Below are 19,152 nucleotides of genomic sequence, written 5' to 3' on the forward strand. Positions count from 1 at the left end.
AAACTTCTAAAAAGAAAAAGACATATTTCATATAGCCAGTTTTAATTATGAAATATATTTCCCACTTCAATAAATAATTTCTTTTAAAAAATTCTCAGTTCACCCAAAACTGTCAAAAACTTCATTTTTGCTTAGCATATTCACTGTTAACTGGGTGGGGCTTTTTGCTGGAGTTTTTAAGGCATTTTCAGGAGTTTTTTGGTAGGTTTTCTTTTGACCTTTCAGAACTGCTGGTAAAAAAAGCACATTACATTTACAAGCTCTGGCATTTGGATCTTCTTCTAAACTAATCTTACTACTTTCTTTTTTTCATACGTTATCTGCCAGTTTACTGTAATTACAATTATTATGCCCCATCCCTTAAAAAAACTGTTTACAGCAGAGTGAGCATTTAAAACTACAATCTTATTTAGTGTGAGATGATACAACAGAAAACAAGCAAAACAGTAAAATAAGCTGTCCAGAGCATCCATGAATGATACAATAACATTAGTGAATGCTGATACTGATCTGTATATTCATCAAAAAAGCCTTTGCAGAACATTTCTGAAAACAGCTGACAGAACTGATCCCTCAGATCTGATCAAAATTACCTTCTTTAGCTGCCATAGAGTAAAGAATATCATATGCTTCTGTAACATGAGGTCAGTGCAATTGTCTGTTCCAGTTAAGCAGCTCTCAGCTCTCTCTTTAGTGGTGGACAAAGTCCAGGGTAAGCTCAGATGTGTTTCAGGGAAGAGGGAGCTCAAGCTCCAGATACTGCACTCAGGCTCCTCCTACTTAATCATCCTGAGTGGGAATCAGGACAGAAGAAAAGGAAACACTAAAAGATTTAGGGGAAAAGGAAATCTGTGGCTAGGTTATCAGAGGCCACAGCCAGCAACTCTGACAAGCTAAACCTGATGACGATTTGATTATTTTGGAAGGCAAAAATAAATATTACAAGCCTACAAGCCGCCTCACTTGCTAGTTATAGTGAACAAAGCCTATATACCATAATATCTTGATCAAAAACACCTGAAGACTGGTTGATGAGACACAAAAAACAGAGGGGCTGAGAAAAAAAAAAAATCTATGGAGCCTGTGACATTTTCAAAAGAGTCAATCCAACCTGACTTGTGAGGGTTTCAGGAGCTCACATAATATTTCAGGAACTGAATGAGTTAGGAGCATGAGGCTGTGAAACCAACAGTCATCCTAATTAAGGTCAGAATGTAAATTTATTTGGAACAGTTACTGAAGAACAACTCAAAAAGACATTTTAAAACCAACAAATCGCAAGTATAATTTTGGACAAAATGCATTAATGCATTCTGTTTGTATGCACTTTAATTACACTAACAGATTTTGTTGCTGAAGTTGTTTTTAAAGGAGAAAGGCATATGACTATTGACATAATTATAAAATACCACAAATATTTGTTATGTAACTCATTCTTACTTTTTATGGTTTCACATCTTTGAAAGCCAATAAAAATTCTCTCAGTTTTAAACATTGCTGATTATTTTCTCTTTACAAACATTTAGAAAACGAGAATTCTCTCCATACCAAAAACTACAGCAGTTCCGTCTGCAGCTGCTTCTCTATTCAGAGTCATAACAATCAACCAGGAGGCAGAAGTGCTCTAGTTACACCAGAAATTCATAAATCAATGTTGACCATCCATAAGCAAAGGTTTACTCTGATTGCATGATACGTTATTAACGCTTTGAACCTTGAGCATCCTCTTTTGGGCTGTAGCAATACAACATATCCTCACTGTCAACCATCAGCAGGCAGAAAATAACTCTCAAATAAGTCTCACTGTAACTTTGGAAGAATGTTTAGCTGTGAATAGTAACCCGCTGTGTACTCACCAGTGCTTTGGCATTAGGATTAGCTTTCTTGTCCAAGAGAACCTTGGCAACTTTGTAGTGGCCACAGTGGGCGGCAACATGCAGCGCAGTCAGATAGTCATTAGTGACGTCATCTACAGGCACATTGTGCTGAATCAGAAGCTGAACACAGTTTAGATGATCCCCTTGTGTTGCCATGTGCAACGGAGACAAACCATTCTGCAAACAAAAAGACCCAACACTGATGGGTTATAGGATGCTCAGAGAACTGAAATTCCTCCGCGTTGTTCTTAAAGCATTTCTTGTATCATGAATTTTACAAGCCCAGAGAGCACCCAAAGTAAAATTAGCATGTTCAGTGTAACAATGAGGGTTCTTACTTCAGCAAAAGTCATGTGGAATTGTGAGATTGTTTGGTTAGAGTTTGTAGGCAGCTCTACATTTAAAAAAGTCACACCATACCAGCAATGCTCTAAACATAGTTTATATCAGCCGGCATAGCTCAAATAAATTGCTCAAGTTTGATGAGTTATGCGAAGAACAGCACTTTGTGACTTTTAATACCCTAGCCAGGAAATTTCTTGGTTTTAAAAACTTGATTAAACTCACCACTCTAATGTAGCCTGCGTATACGAGGCATGAGAGAGCAGGCCAGAACATCACTCAGTAATCACTACAACCTTTCCTCATCCCTCCACTAGTGTTTCCCTGAATTTGGGTTGTACACATGCCTTACATCACATTACACACTTGTGGTGACCATTCTTCCCAACCAATATTGGTACAACAGCAAAAGTTTCAAGTGCAACTGGGCTAAAAAAATCTGAATGAGCCCATCATGATGTGACCTACCAGTGGCAGTGGTAAAGCTGTTTCATCAGGGAAATACCTGAGAGAGATTCACATTTAGGAACAAAACCTGAACGAAGAGTTGTTTCTTGTACTGTTAAAATAGTTAATCAACAATCTGCCAACATACATTAAATTTCTGGAGTAAAAACAGAAGAGAAATAATTTTCAGAACTTTAAAGGACTGACCCTATTTCATGACAAAAGATTAAAAAATACGTCGTAATGAAAAAGGTCTTGTTAACAGAGGTACATTAGCTCCTTAGATAAACCTCAATACACCTTCTTCCATTTGTATTCCTTTTTTTGTTGATGTTTTTTACTTGGTTCTTCTAATGTCAAAATTAGATTCAAGTGCAGGAGCTATGCTGGTAACACATAATAGTAGAGAATCTATAAATGAGTGACAGAACACTACGTTTGCCATCACCAAGAAAGTGAAACTTTTGCTCACAGATGTAGTGCCCTCATGTGACCACAGTTAGCAAAGACAAAGTAGCAATGTAAAACCAGCTGAGATCTCAGGCTTCTGAAACAGATGATTTTTCTTCTCCTTTCCCATGGCCACATCATAACAGTAATGACAAACATTCAAAATAAAGGTGGAAATCCACAGTGAAATCATTTTTTAAAGTGACATGGAAGACGGATGGTGAAAGCAAACAGGCTAATACTGTCAGAATCTGGAAGTAGTTTATATTCAGTGCTGAGAAGCAGATATTCCTGGACACAGTTATATCTTTCAAGTAAGATTATCTCATGGGAATCTCACTTGTGATTTATGTTGGCTTGGATAAGCCTCTCTCCCATTCCCAAAGGCTACGATACCAATTATCTGCATGGAAGCTTGATACTAGTAATGCATTTTAAATGTTTTCAGTCTTCTAGTGCAGTTAAACAATAAAATAAAAGAAGATTCATTTTCCTCAGTCGCCAAGTCCTCCTGATAACAGTTTATAACTGATGATGCTTTTTAGAGGTTAGTAAAAAATCATGAAAGTATATACACAGTTCTGTTCCATTTTTATAAGGAAGATCCTTCAGGCAAAAAGTGTCATTGTTCACAATAAGAGTCAATAAAGCACACTTATTAATGGAGTAAGAAATTGAGAAGATGACATAGGACTTCCCTATAGGAAAGAGTTGTGTGAAAGAGGCTGACATTGATGGAAAAGAAGAGAAGAAGCAGAGCAGCCATACATCAATTTAACAAAAATCTGTCATGAATAAGAAAAGTGCAGCAACTAGCCAGATTTTACACAAAAGAGCAAGAGACGAGACTGGATGCTAGAGAAGTTGATGAAGACAAAACATCATTGCAATATTGTCTTTTGTTACCACCTAAACCAGGCTTGCTCTTAATTCTGTTGCAGTAGAAGATACTCTGCAATCTTATACAGGTCAATTAATATTTCAGTGCCTTTGCCTTCCTACTTTTCACATAAAAATATTACGGAGATAACAATGTCCTCCCGTCCCATATTCAATGTTGTAAGAGACAGTCATCAATGACCATAAGAAGTAATTTGGTCCTTCGAGACAGACCCACTATATAAACACTGTTATATTACTGTTTTTTATGAAGATTGCTGAGAGAATATTAAAAGCTGAAGAAGTTAAAGTTTAATCAAAGATGTTTATGGTCACATGATACCTTAAAAAAGGCAAAACAAAACAAAAAAACAGAAGAGGACCACAGAGATTAAATAGACTATCAAATGCCTGGGCGGGCAAACATAAAATGATCAAGGATACATAGCTGATTTTGTAGCTGTGTCAAAGGACTTTAATCAGGGAAAGTGCCATTAATTGGGGGGGGGAAGGCGGGGAAGAAGAAAAATTAAAAAAAGAAAACAAAAAAACAAAACAAAACCACCAAAACCTAAGAGAGCCAAACAAGCCTGGGAAAACAGTGATTTAAAAAAGATGGACATTTATACACAGAGATGTAGTTTCTCACACAGAAAATCACTGGCATACTCAGGACTACAATTTGGTTTTCCTTTTTCCTGTAGAAAACCCCAGATAATCCAATAGGTCATTGCCTCCCCTGAAAATAAATCTAAGGTTATTCCAGTGTGAAAAAGGGTCAGCATTACACTAAACAATCTCTAGCAGGAAATAGCTATCAAACTGCAGTCTTCTGAAAGAGGTTTATATAACAATGAAGGAACTTTGTGCAGTTCAAATTCTTTCAAAGATGTGCCCTATTTCCAATAATATAGGACTTAATTTGGAGAGAATGGAGCCACTTATTTTTGCAGAGGACAGTACTGTAGTTTAGAGCCACATGAATGGATTCATTTATGCCATTCAAAAATACTGCTACTTCTTACCTTACCTTCTGAAAGCAGTAGAATTAACACATCAGAGAGAAACTCAGGAAGCTTGGCACTTTCTTCTCTTCACTTTTTAAGTCCTAGCATAGTTTTCCCTCTTTCAGAGGGCAGCCTTCCATTTTGCTGAAGGTGTTTATATACACTTCTGCAGGTCAACATCCAAAGCAAGCCTTTCAGCCTTGGGCTATTTCAAACCCACTATTCCATGTTCTCATCTGCCTGACTTCGGATAGTGAACTCTGGGCAAGGCTGTGTGAATCTTCTCAAGAAGATTCACAGGCCTTGAACAGCAGATTAAGTTTAGGGATAACACTCAACAATACAAAATCTGTGCAACAAAGGAATGTAGTTCCTTAGGAGACATTCTCATTTATGATGGTGGAAACCAAAGCAATGGGGTTTACATTTTTTTGTTTCTTTAAGTAATTAATTGAACTACCAGGGAGTGTCAAAGAACCTTACTCTCTGGAATATGAGGTCTGGGTTGTGAGAGTGGCAGCAGTGTGGAGACGTGCCCCAAGATGCTCCTAGACAGCCCCTTGCTGTCTCCCCGCTTCTTGGGCAGTTTGAAAGTCAGGGCTGTGGGAGTCCATGGAAACTCCACGTGCAGAGGATGGGTGGATCCTGTCTGTCAGATTACCCATGGTAGCACTTGCCCGTGACTCACTGAGCAGAGGAAAGCTGGTGCCAACCTCCCCAAACAAATGCTAAATATATTCCAGTAAAGGGGAAAAAAAAAAGCAAATAAGAGGGAGGAAAAAAGCAGAATATAGAAGGGAACCGAGACAGAATAGGACAGGATGACAGAAGAGAGAAAAGAAATAATAGAAGGAAAGAAGAAATGTTGTTGGAAATATATTGCTTACAGACCTAGAGAACAAAAAAGTAGTGGAAGGTTATATTGGGAAAGAACCTCGACAAACTGCACGACTCAGATGTCAAACCTGAATGGGGAAGTCACGGATTGTAGTGGTGCTACAAAGCAGGCTGCTGCACTGAGATTTAAAATCAGCAGTAACAGCACAGCAGAAACCACCAACAGAAGAGTTCTGGCAAGTGCATGCTTTAATGCCAACCCTTGGGTCTAAAGCAATCTGCACACCCTGGTGCAGGTGATTTGAAATTCCCATGAAGAATTTTGCATGATAAACTGTAGAGAGATAGAAAGTGAAGAAACTGGTAATCAGGCTAAGTCCAAGGAAATAGGAGCTGTCTCTGCAAAGAGACATTGCTCTATTTTTATCTCTTATCTCTACTCTAGCCTTAGGGTAATTTAGTGCAAGCTATAGATATATTGTAATCACCCTGTATTTATTCCAGGACAGATACAGAAATTTTCAACTACTGAAATTCTGAGGGATAGGGTTACCATACATGCTTTTTTGGCTGGCACTGAAACCTTTTCTTGTGTATCTCAATTTAAAACGTTTTACATATGCAGACGTGTGCTACATACGGCATTCACTTTGGAGATCTCCCACACAGTTACTTTAAATAGCTATGAAATAGGAAAGTTATTGTCGAACCCTTAAGTATATGAGACACGCAGAATCACATTGAAAAAAAAAAGTACAAGGATTAACCCAGCAGAAAACAGTACCAGTTACCTTGGTTTTGGAAAGAATAGGGGCACCACGATCCAACAGCATTTCTACAACCTGTTCATGGCCACTTCTTGCTCCACAGTGGAGGGGGGTCAACCCATCCTGTGTGACAGAAGCATTATATTCAATTAGTTTCAGAGACATTAAAATCTTGTGCACTTTTAGAAAGATTTATGATGTCCTAAGAAACTAATTAATTCCTGAAGGATGTTGCTCTTATGCAACTGAACAGCTGAACCTGTTTATTCAAATGGACAGAGTACATTTTGGCTCTGATTTTCTTAACATATAAATAATCGTATCAAGTTGGTGCTCATGCAGTGGGCTACTTCCACGCCCTCACTGTACATACAGTAAGTGGTAAATGCACATACAAGAAAAAGATGAGGTTGCACTTCAGGTAAATTTTGCCTGCATGCCGTTGAGAACACTGGGTCTTTTATTTGTCAGTATGCATTAAAGTCAAAGGAGAGACCTTTTGTCCAAGAGAAAAAAAATAAAAAAAGTCTAAGTAGGAAAGATTTTTATTACACTGATTTTGACAGGTAGATAGCAGATGAGAAAACTCTCTTCATCCCAGGTGAGACAAGTATGTTAGATTAAGTTCTGTCTCCTGTCATGCAGACTGTATTTGTGTGACTTCCAGCTGAATGACTGGTCTAGAGTCAAGGCACACTGTCAATATCTCTTTTAGAAAAGTTGGCTTAGTAATAGTTATCATTGTATTAGAAATACATTTCTTAAGAGGAAGAGTTTTTAACATTAACAGAGTTATTCCAAACTGATTTCATTATCCTTTGACCTGTGCCCTGTTTACAATGCTCCAGTAACCTGCTGTACACGAGTGCTATGATGAAAGATAGCATATATGCCTTGAGTAACTGCGAGTAAAGTCACATGGAGTTTTTCAATGCTGTATGACACAGTGCTTGCTAGAAATAGTCATGTCATAGTCTCAAGGAAAATAAGAAAGAAAAATTAATGTTTTCAGAATTAGTAAAAGCAAACATTTGATTTGTTACAAGCAAAACAAATATGCAGGAGATACTGTCACACAGAAACAATATTGTATTTTCACTACATATGTCAAAAGAAGAGCCTTTATAAAGAAAGACTGAAACCAATAAAGAAGAAAGATAAATATTTATTAGTTTTCCAAATACAAGTCATAAAGGAAGGGGCCTTTTTCCAGTGTCTTCTGGTACTCATAAAACACATATGTTGTGTTGTCTAAAATATGTATGTCACATCATTTTTATAAGGAGGATTATCTGAAATTCCTTCTCATACATCCTGTGCTCGCTAATTCATGCACATCCACACCCTCTCTGTCTGTCTCTTTATGGTAGCAAGTACTATTAAGACACCTCCTTAAACATATTTTTCCATGCATAATTACAATATTCTTTCCTGATAATTCCTAAACCATTACACTCTACTAGAACATCAGCTTAAGGACTGCAAAGTGTAGAGGGCAGCTGGGGAGAGGGAGGTAGTGATTCAGAGCGTTACACTTCCCTGCTTCTACTTTCTTGCCCTCTCCTAATAAGCTTATGAAAGCAGACAGAAATTGTTGTGATTAACTTTTTCTGCTAGTCTTATTTAAAATGTGTATGGTTCTCACTGTGCATGTTCTTCTACTTAAAGTAAGGCATATGATTTGATGTAGATGAATAAAAGATTTTGGTTCAGACTTAACTTGATCAGGACTCAGGAAGCCATTTCTTCATGCAAAATAAACACAGTTTGGACCACTATGTTCTTACTGGCATCTCTGGAGCTGTTGTTATTGTCATTTCTGCTTCTTTCTGTTATTTCAGCCCATGAAGTACAGTGAAGGGCATTGTGTTAAAATGATACTACACAAAATAAAGATGTATTGCTCAAAACATATAAGTAAAGACAAAGAAAAAAGCTATCAAAATCCATGAATGGTACGTTTATCAGCTGAGTTGCAAACGTTTTGCTCTAACTTCACAAGTGCTTAAAAAAGGCAGTGCATATTTCTCATACCAGCAGTTTCCACAGGCAAGGGCATATCAAGTACTGAGTAGAACGCAAATGACTAACGCAAAAATATCACCCACACAAAAAAAAAAAACATGTATGGGAAAGAAAATAAAAAAAAAAAAACAAACAAACCAAGGCCAGGTAAATAGAGACCTGTAGGCAGAAGCTGAAGATCATGTACATCAGACTGTTCATTCTTTTTACGCCCTGTAATTATCATATTATCCAGGTACATCTAATATAGATACTCAAGGAAATCAGGCACAAAACTGTAAGTTAGGGAACGTTTTCCAGATTTTATGCCCCTCCCACACTCATTTCACCAGTGTACCATGGGTAGTACATACCAAGCTCACAGAGAATGAGACACATTTGATCATCTTCATGCACTAGACTAGATCCATAAAACTACTTCAGTGCTCTGCAGAGCACAGTGCCCCAACCCTCTCATGGTGCCTGGCCCCTCAGGCTTGTGCCTATGGCTGACAAGGTTAATGAGGCAAAGGAGATGGCAGGCAGTCACACTTGGCCAGCTACAGCTCGTTCTGGTCCACGCAGCAGTCACCATCACCAGATGCTTCACATGGCATGACACAACACTACAGTGCAGTGTAGGTGCTTGTTGGGACAGCTGATCTATAGCTATTGTTAAATTGATGTCAGGACTCCACCTGTAAAGAGCAAATAACCTTGAAGACAGCTCATTTAGCTGCAGAGATTTTTTTGCATTCTGAAAAGCCACTGATCACCTGGCTTGGTTAATTGTTATATGGCACTAAAAGCATGTAAAGAAATGTGCAGAGGCAATCTGAAACACAGATCACAGAAAGATTTTGTTTAAAAAAAGAGAATCTGAGATTAGAAGAGACTGCTCTGAACTCAGCAAGACTTCACTGATTTTGTCAGGAGATTTTCTAGTTGCTTATTTTCTGTTCATATAGACTATACTATATGAAGTGCAAAATATATTATATGTATCAGGAAACAAACTTGCCTTAATATGATTGTCTGCAATGGCTCAGAAAAGCCATTACAAACTATTATGACAATAATCTGCAGATTAAGGACTCTCTAAGGATATGCTGACATGATAAATCATATCATCTGTATTATCTATCCCTCCAGAGAGACTGAGAGCAGCTCCAGCAAAGCCAGGAGGACAACAGGAGTTCTGCTTAGGCACAAGCTTCCCATAAGCATTGCGCACCCATCCTCTGGGGCTGCTGCTCTTTCTTTAGCCTTTTTTTTTCAACACAAGCACCCTCAAATAAATGAGCTCTAAGTTCAGGTCCCTGTTGAGACTCAGTCACCTGTGTAGCTCCCTGATCTTGTTACACTGGGGTCACAACTGGCTTGGGGTTAGCAGATGACGGGTCAGGCAGTTCAGCCTCCTCGCTGCAGTGCTTTTCTCTGCCACCATCCGTGGCTCTGAGGGACCCCTGAGCAGCACGGGTAAGTACAGAGCAGCCTCCCCCTCTGCTCCCCAGCTACCCCTTCCCTGTCAATGCTCACCCAGGATTTCCCTCACATAATAGGGTCTTCTAGGCTGTACCCCAAATCCATGGGTAGCCTCAGTGCCACAACTCCCACATCATCACGCACAAGCTTCTAACCCAGTCTATGAGTGATGAAATTAAGCACAACACCCAGTAAAAACTTTATGGTGATGCACATATTCAGCAAGAGCTTGTTAGACTTTGAGCCAAATCGCAGGGCCAGACCATGGCCTTGGCAGGAGTGTGACAGGCACTCCACTCCCCTGAGCCAGAGGTAGAAAGTGTGCTTCCCATGGGAGCAATCACCGCTGCCTCCAGGGTTTATTACCCCCATCGCTGCTTAGGGAGTCTCCATGAATGAGCTTCAGCCTAGCAGGGCTCTGCATCTCATGGCCCCTCCATGCTCTAAATCTCCTGAATTCTTCACTTCGTTGGCACGATTTCAAACTGCCCCTTTTGTATAACAAGGCAACAAAAGATGTTTGCTCTTCCTACACATGCAAAACGCAGAGTGCCAAGTCAGTGTTATCCTTGTAGTTATTTTATATCTTAATACGTGTGGCTTTTCTGAAGCAGCTTATGTGTGATCTGATGCATCTTAAAAGAGCATATCCCACATGTTTTCATGCAGATATGAGTGCTGGCCTGTTATTTAGCTGCAAAATCAGTAGCATGAAGAATATAAACACTTATTGTTAATCCAGGCTAAAACTTGCTTGCTGCCTGCTTCAGACAAATTTGCTTTGGCATATACAGTATTAGACAGCCAAAGCAAATCAAGCTAATTTAATCAACCTCTCTAATTAAGCTTTATTTTTTAAAGTCTTTTCTGGAAGTCGGAGAAAACATAATTAGGGCAACATTCAGTAAACATGTTACATGAGGCAGGTCTTTTCTTAGAATGCTAGTTAAAAACCTGAACAATAAAAAGCTGCCCTGCATGAACAAAAGCAGCACACAGGTCTTGAGGAGTAGGCTTACAAATTTAGTACAAAGCCCCAACTACCAGCTGTGAGATATCTTGCACAAAAAAAGGACAGAGTGAAGATAAACAGCTGGTTAAAATAAACAATGCAACAAAAGAGTGAACTAAAAGAACAAAAAATGGCTGAGCCTCAAAATAGTTGTAAGATCATTTTGGGGAATAATCTCATATGCTCACTTGTTATCTCAATTCCTAACTACAGTTTGCTGGTGTGCAACAATATTTATGGTGCTCCTTAAATCCTTGTCCTAATGAATACAGAGAAATTAGGAGCCCATGGATGACTTTTACAATAATTTAAATAGGATAAGGATTTAGCCCTTCACATTAACCTTTTGTGCAATACTTCAGCACTGCAGTTTCCAGGACCATCTGCCAGCAGCAAATACACATGCTCATGGAAATGACTAAGGAAAAGAAATCATTATACCAAATCATTTAATACTCAGGAAAGGCTTTATGTGAATTTATCTATAAAATGAGTATGTTTGTGACAAATAAAAATAGACATTATGTGGAGTGCATTTCCAGTATGCCATACAAAGAGTGGATTGCAGATCAGAAAACGATACCTGAATAGCTAAATCTGTCCCATCTACAAGTCAGAGTAGCAAAGCCTGGCCCAGTTAGTGTTTGGTCAACAACACAAAACAGTATCTTCTGCACACTCATTTAAAGGTGAATTACAGACCTGATGCAGGAGAAACAAAGGCATAGGAATTTCTGGCTCCAAGCAAAAGAAACAAGCAATTTTCAAGAATATTTGTCCTTTCATATGAGTACAGAAACTTTGCTATTCACCTTTAAAGAGGTATTTGGTGTCCCATGATCAACATTTGCATTAAATTATATCACAGTGTCCAAGGCAAAAACTATTTTAACCAACCAAAAAAAAAAAGTCATTCTGCTCATCACTTTTAAACCTCTTAATAATAATAACAATAATATAAAGGATAAAAGAGAGAGGTCTCACATGTATAAATCTATAGGAGCCTCACTTATTTTCACGTGCAAAACCCATCTGTTTATCAAGTTGTGTGTGCATTCAGCACCTACACCTGCCCCTTGCACAACACCATGAGGCTAGGCTCTGCCTGGGCATCCAGATGATAGGCATGACTCAATACACATATCAGAAAAGATAGCCTTGGCTGCTCTTTGCCTGTCAATATATTCAGTAGTGGTGATGCTGCTGTAAAAGGATAAGTCTGAAGCTTTTGTCATCCTGTATTTTCGTAAGGCCATTCTATGTCTGGGACACTAAAAAAAGAATGGTGCTTAAAAAAATGAAATGGCTGCAAAGTAGACATACCTCAATTGTTCTGCCTTGGAGAACAACATTGGGTCAGGCAGGAATAACAAGAGAGATTTAGCAGGAACATGTGTTATAACAGCTCACAGAAATTAATCTTTGGTTTGAATATGAGAACTAGGCAGACACTCCTGAAACAATGTTCCTTTTTCATCTAGCACAACATTACTCTCAGACTTCTACTGCTTCTCTTATTGATTTGTAAATCCTTCCTCATCTACTCCAGCGATGCTCTTCCCTTTTCTCAATCCTGCAGCTGTCTGCTCAGCTCAGTGAGCCTCCTGGGCAGAGGCACATGCCGTCCAGACCACGGCCTGATAAACCCTTGCCAGAATGAGTCAGGGCTGCCGGGAGCAAAACTTCCACTTAGTCACTAACTGCCAGAAAATGATGCCTCTGGTAATGCCAGCCAGAGAAGTGCAATGATGAGTGACACACGTACAGCACAAGCAGGAGAAGTTATGCAAATCCCTTCTGATTTAGTGAGAGGATGGGTGTTTGGGGAAACAGGCAGTCTCTGGGGAAATCCAGAAAAAACAAACAACCACTTTATGAACCACACGCATCCACTGCCTCTTGCCTCACAGGGAAGCTCTGCCAGACTCCGGAGCTGTTAATGCTTCTGCCCTCTTCCCTAAATCCTGTTTCCGTCCCAGTTTGTATTTTTAGTTACATAAATTATCCTACTCTCTGACCCTGGAGCTTGTGATACAGAAAATGAAGCAGGTCACGAATTTTCATAACCAAGGCTAAAGAACAAGCTGGACTCCAACTATTTGAAGTAGTGGTCCCCAACATTTTGGCTGCAGTGAGACTTATGAATGCTTGCAGAGAGGAATCAAATAGTGTCTTGCCACATCCCTTCTCCCTGCTCTCCCTGCACATCAGTCACATCACCAAAATGTGGCCCCACCATGTGGAAGGCCCACACCCCCCAAGCCTGGTAGTCCCCACGTGGCACAGAGGAGGCTGGTATTTTAGTCCAGAAATTATACCCATGGTTTACATTATCCATGAGAAGTCATCTCTCCCATATTCCCCAGTTAGAAGAACCAGAAACATTTTAGAAAGAAATAGAAGAACTAAAGAGAAATACGTGGAGAGAGTGAAGAGATGGCAAAATATATTGACCCAGTTTCTGAATTGGCCACAGAAATAAAAAATACAGTTGTGACTTAACAAGCACTGCAGGAAATCTCAGACTGCTGAAACACTGGAAAACCAAACAGAAACCTGTAAATACAGTAATAACTGTAGAAAAAAATATTCTTAGGTTATACCTTTGTTTTGTTTACAGTGATTCTGGTGGAAATGATAAAGAATAATTAAAAATAGAAGAAGAATAGGAGATAAGCTATTATTTCAAGAATTTACAATTGCCCAAAAGTTACAGGCACAGCTCCTGAAGGTTACCTCACGTGCACAGGAGCGTGTTGCAAAGGCTGTCATCACAGCCCACAGCACCACTAGTTCTAGGTTTACTTCCAAACATTTGAACATTTTCCTTCTCTTTTTGTCACTGTGTAAAAAAAATAAAATAACCCTAAACTGGTTTGTTTGGGTTTTAACTACAGTAATTAGATATAACCATATGCATCAAGCTTCTAAGTCACTCAGCAGACAGAGTTAGGTGTCAACCTGACCGTATAAACAAATAAAATAACCCTAAACTGGTTTGATTGGTTTCTAACTACTGCAATTAGGTATAACACATGCATCAAGATTCTAAGTCACTCAGTAGAGTTAGGTGTCAACCTGATGTAAACTGTCACTATGTCTGGCACATTTGCTGACAAACCCAAGCCAGCAGCTAAGCACCAGACAGAGGCTGAGCTGCGTGAGACTCGGCACCAACATCGTGCTCTGTGACACTGTCCCGTGGATCATGAAAGGCAAACACACACTGCTGTTCAAAGTTACTCTTTTAGCATTTAAATTCTGAAATATCTGAATTGAATTCTTGTCTTTTACTATTTTCCTGCACATTCACCTCTACGCACAAGTAGCTAGAAGCAGCTCCCAATTAAATGCTCTACAGAGAATATGAAAAATTGTTGGTTCTGAGCTTTGCCATACGTGGTGTTTCACGCACTCCTTTAAGAGATGTAAATTGTTAGATCCTACTGCGACCATTTTATAAAAAAAGAAATGCAGTGCAGCTATGGTAGCCTGCCAGGAAGATGTATGATTTATGCTGTACAGCAACTAACAGGTCAGAGGCAAGAATTCCACACAGTCACTCACAGCATTCACACTTCAGCTTACCCTTGTTTTGGCATCAATTTTAGCTCCTCGATCCAGTAGGAGTTTGACCATATTTGCATTTCCCCTCTTTGATGCAACATGTAAAGGCGTGATATCATTCTGTGGAAGAAAACAACATGAAAGTAAATATCTATATATCTTTCTTTCATGAACTCTGTGATGTGTGCTCACAGAATGAATTATGCCCAGTTTGCAAAAGCATAATACAGGGGTTTTTTCCCTAGAAGAATGAAAGCAAAGGGCAGCTGTCTTTATTCACACATGTGAATTACTGGCCTGATACCCTGACATATACATTATGAAGACAAACGATCAAGTTGTGTCTAGAGATATAAGACATGATCGCGGCTCAGTTCTCAGCTTTGGTATAAGAGTTAAATTTATGTAATTCTACTAAGCCCTAGCAATTTAATTCAGCTATGATTGTTACTGATCACGTAACAATAAGGATTTATACCTCACAACTTCACTGGCCTTGAAGGAGCCATGGAAAATAAATAAAACCATTACATCCCTAGGTCTAATTCAAAAGCCACAAGATGCCAGTGCTATTTATTTCAGAACATTATCAGCAAACTCTGAAAGCTTCGTAAGCACTTTCGTTTCAGTTACATCACTAATTTCATCTACTGAATTTGTTCCTCTAGTCAACGTAATACTGTACTGCAAATGAGACTGTAAATATGTGTATATGCTTCCCTAAGTGGCGCCCGGCAGGCCAGCAGCACGCAGCGATGCTGCACATCGAGGACAGTTACATAACCAATGCATGCGCACACAAACACACTTTTTTAACAAGATGTAGCTAGGACGTTTCTTCATGCTCTGATGAATCCTTTATCCTGTGGTGTATGAAGGCCACATCCAGTATATATTTGATCATATGGAGCCAAGTAAAAATAAAAGGATTTAAATAGAGCGTGCAGTCACTGTATGAAGACAAACAGAATTTTAAAGAACATGTTTCTGTATATTCAGGAGCAGCGCGAACAGCTGGCTGCGTAAAACCAGCTGCCCTGCGACTGAGCAGAAAGCAGCATGTGTCCTACGGCTGATAGAATCAGAACGGCACCCATCACCTTACAGAGCTGGAGAGCAGTACAAGCATCTTACCTGGCCAACAGACCGTTTAATGGTCCTTCCTCAAAACTGCAGGTGAGTGGAGTGATAGAAAACCAGCACTGAAAAAAGATCCCCTCTCAGATGTGACAAGCTGACTCACAGCTTAATAATAATGCTGAGTCCCTAATCCAGTATGCTACATTTTCATTTACACAATATTTCGCTATGAAGCTAACTCACAGCTACTAGAAAGTGCTAATTAATATTATCACAGAGGTAAAATACATTTTAGCAAGAAGAAATGACAGAGCTTCTTTCTCCAATATTAATGATGGTTAGAACGTCGAAGTGACTACTATTCCAGGGTAGCTTCTAATTTATCTGAAAAATTGAAGTAAAACCAAAAGATGCTTGGTACATTAAACAAAAGCATGCTACGTCTAGCTCTTCTAGGGATGTAAAACTGTGATCGCTTAACTTGTGAGTTGATTTTGAAAAGAAGAATTAATTCTATTTGACTGGGAGTTGACAGTGTATATAATATGGGGTCAGTTTATTACTGTATCAGACACAAAGAAGACAGAAAAAGAGAGGGGAAAAACAATTATCAGGAGATACTTTCTGCTCTTCCTCTCTTTCCAGGAGGAAAGATGTTACTGAGGTCAGAGGGAGAGATGAATTCTACTTTCCTGAGAAAAAAAAGTAAAGGAAATAACTTTCACGTCTTCAAGTAAAGGGTACTTGCAGGTAATTTAGACTGAAGGACAACTGTCTTCCACTTGTTAGGGCTGACGATCAAATAGCTTAACTCAGTCTAATAGAACTGAGTGCCCTGTTAATACATCAAAATAATTTATTACTAATAATTTACTGTATCTTACACAGACTAGAAGAAATGCCTTCTCTATGCATCAATAAAGAAACAGAGGAAGAAGAGACAACATTACAAAAGGTAGGACAAATACATATTAGAAGTCTGGTTCTCTTTTGCCTGGACACTAAGCTGAATCAATCTAGTGCAGCACAAGGAAGGGCATAAACACATAAGAATATACACTTCGTATCTAATTGTTTGCCAGTCAAATCACTCAAAGCTCTTGTTGTCTTAAATGGAGAGTTGATTCTAGAGTAGGTGCATGAGTGCTGGCAGATACACACCTCAGCTCCAGAAGAGATTACTTCCACTGAGCAGTTAAGGTTCAGGTCACACTGTTTGTTTGCAACAGGAAAAATAAAATTAAAAATATCCACTTTCACGTTCAAAAAGGAGGCCTGTTCAAATGACCTTCATATTCCTTATTAGTACTGAAACTATCAGGATGGTGCAGTTCTATCTCAGCTTCTGACAGGGGCAAGCACCCTGGCTGGGAATGAGAGGAAATTCTCCAGCACTGAATAAGGACTGAGCTTACTTCTGCAAGATGGAGAGCTAGCAATCCATCTTTCCTCCATTTGATCACCTGTCTTTATGAAAAGCATATAAATTTAATGTCTCTAGGATCTTGAGACCTTGAGTTACATTTGGTCAAAAATAGGCAGCAAAGTCACATCAGGAAGAGATAGATGGATAAAGGATGTGATCACTTTAGACACAGTTAGGAAAACCAACTACACAGAGCTACCCTGAAATAACAAATTGAGCAGGAGTAATCAAGCAAATGAAACCCTATACGCCCAGTGAAATATCTGCCCTTATGGAAGATCAAACTCAGCTCCTCTTTCCTGGGAAAAGAGCACTGCAGCACTCTCTCTCTGGGAAGGAGGATGAAGGTATTGTTATACTCTACTAACCTATTCAGACAGTTCATAAAAAGAATTAAGAGACAAAGAAGAAAAAGCATATTTAGTCTTTTTCAGCCCTAACAGCTCAGGAAAACACTGGGGGGAAATGAAGGGGAAAAAAGAGAGGGGGCAGGTCTCTATTCAGTGTTTAATTTTGCCATTTAGTTTTTTGAGTTTTTACTGGTAGCGAACAATATGAAGTAATAATTCTGCTGGCTGAGAGTTCTGACTCCATGCAGATGAAGAGATGCATTATGTGAATGCTTGAATAATTGCACACTGAAGCTCAGGGCAAGCAACTTGTCTTTGGCCAATACTGTGTCGTGACAAGGCTTAAAGAATTATACCCAGACATATCACACATGTGGGCCCCTTCCCATCTCTCAGTGAGACTAAGGATGTGAACTGAGAAGCGAATAAACCTCAGACAGCACCATCATTAATGTTTCTGATGACAAAACGTAAAGCAAGCAACTCAAAATTGAGTTGTTTGTACTTGTCACAAGAAACTAGAGATTAAAAAAGCTGCATAATATGTGCAGCTTGGGTGTAGGTTATTAACACTAAAACTGTGGTATCAGCAAACAATATAGTCACCAAATGTAAGGTTCTGAATTCTTCAGTAAATCAACAGCATCTGCTGTCTTTTCAGTCTATTTTTATCTGTTTGATCTTCTATAAATTTCTCCCTTTGTTCTTAAGATAGAATAGTAAATCAGGAAACTTTTGAAGATATTTTCCTGCAGTAATAAAGCTCAAATGCCTTCAAAAAGTTGCCATTAAAAGATGTGGCTCAGATCTGGAATGTCTGTTGGAGAGCTTCTTGCCCTCGCTGTTGAAATATCAAAGGCTGGATAATGTCTCAGATAGACCCCTCGACACTGAGATCCAATTGCCATTCAACTCGAGAGTTAACAAATTCTACAGGGAATATGAAAAGCAACTTGTGAGAATAGCAACCTAAAACTTTGCAATAAATGCTCATAGGACTATGAAGTAGCACATAGCCTTTCCTCTTCCCCTTGGCAGATTTCCTGGGGTATATGACTTGAAGTACTCTGAAACTGTATATAGCTCAGTGTGAGAGATTAGATGCATGCAATTTTTTTCTATACCTCACCACACTGTGGATGGCTATTTTCCCTTTATCTCTAACCATTTGCCTGCTGCAGCCACCACCCTCCCACACAGGGTCTGTGCCCTCCTTTGGAGTCTCACAACAACCAAAAATACGATGGGTGAAGAGTAACCTGATTTTACATTCAGTGGCTTTTGCTTGTGCCTGATCAGAGGAAACACTAAGCCCTTTCAGCTGTAGTTCTCTCTGTACAGCTTCACATGAAAATTCAAAAAATTTTGAGTTATTTTGTGCTGAGAAATAAGCCACCTACATTTCCTATCTGAAATGAAATCAGCTCCCCTCCAACACATGGCGTTATCCGTCACAGTTTACCACAGTAGTCAGAATTACTCCTTACTATTACCAATTAGCAACACGAATGGTTAGGAAGTCAGAAAAAAATAGGGAAAAACTTAAGATTGACAGAGTGCAAACACAGTACATCTTACAAGTTTTACTTTAATGCATTTAGAAAATGAATAATTCCCCCTGG

The 19,152-nt window shown here is 39.1% G+C and overlaps 1 protein-coding gene across 21 annotated transcripts in view; it reads right to left on the bottom strand.

Annotated features, from left to right (window-relative positions):
- The window catches only part of ANK3 (ankyrin 3), a 279,582-nt gene that overhangs the window by 109,715 nt on the left and 150,715 nt on the right, over positions 1–19,152 (bottom strand). For all 21 annotated transcript variants that reach the window (XM_033004248.2, XM_033004250.2, XM_033004263.2 and 18 more), the window contains 3 exons: positions 14,696–14,794; positions 6,631–6,729; positions 1,857–2,054 (listed from right to left, as the gene is read on the bottom strand). In XM_033004248.2, the coding sequence (XP_032860139.1) occupies positions 1,857–2,054; positions 6,631–6,729; positions 14,696–14,794 (396 nt within the window). The remainder of the gene's footprint in view (positions 1–1,856; positions 2,055–6,630; positions 6,730–14,695; positions 14,795–19,152) is intronic.

Source organism: Tyto alba, unplaced genomic scaffold, assembly GCF_018691265.1.
Source record: "Tyto alba isolate M040663 unplaced genomic scaffold, T.alba_DEE_v4.0 Super-Scaffold_1, whole genome shotgun sequence".
Taxonomy (NCBI): Eukaryota; Metazoa; Chordata; class Aves; order Strigiformes; family Tytonidae; genus Tyto; species Tyto alba.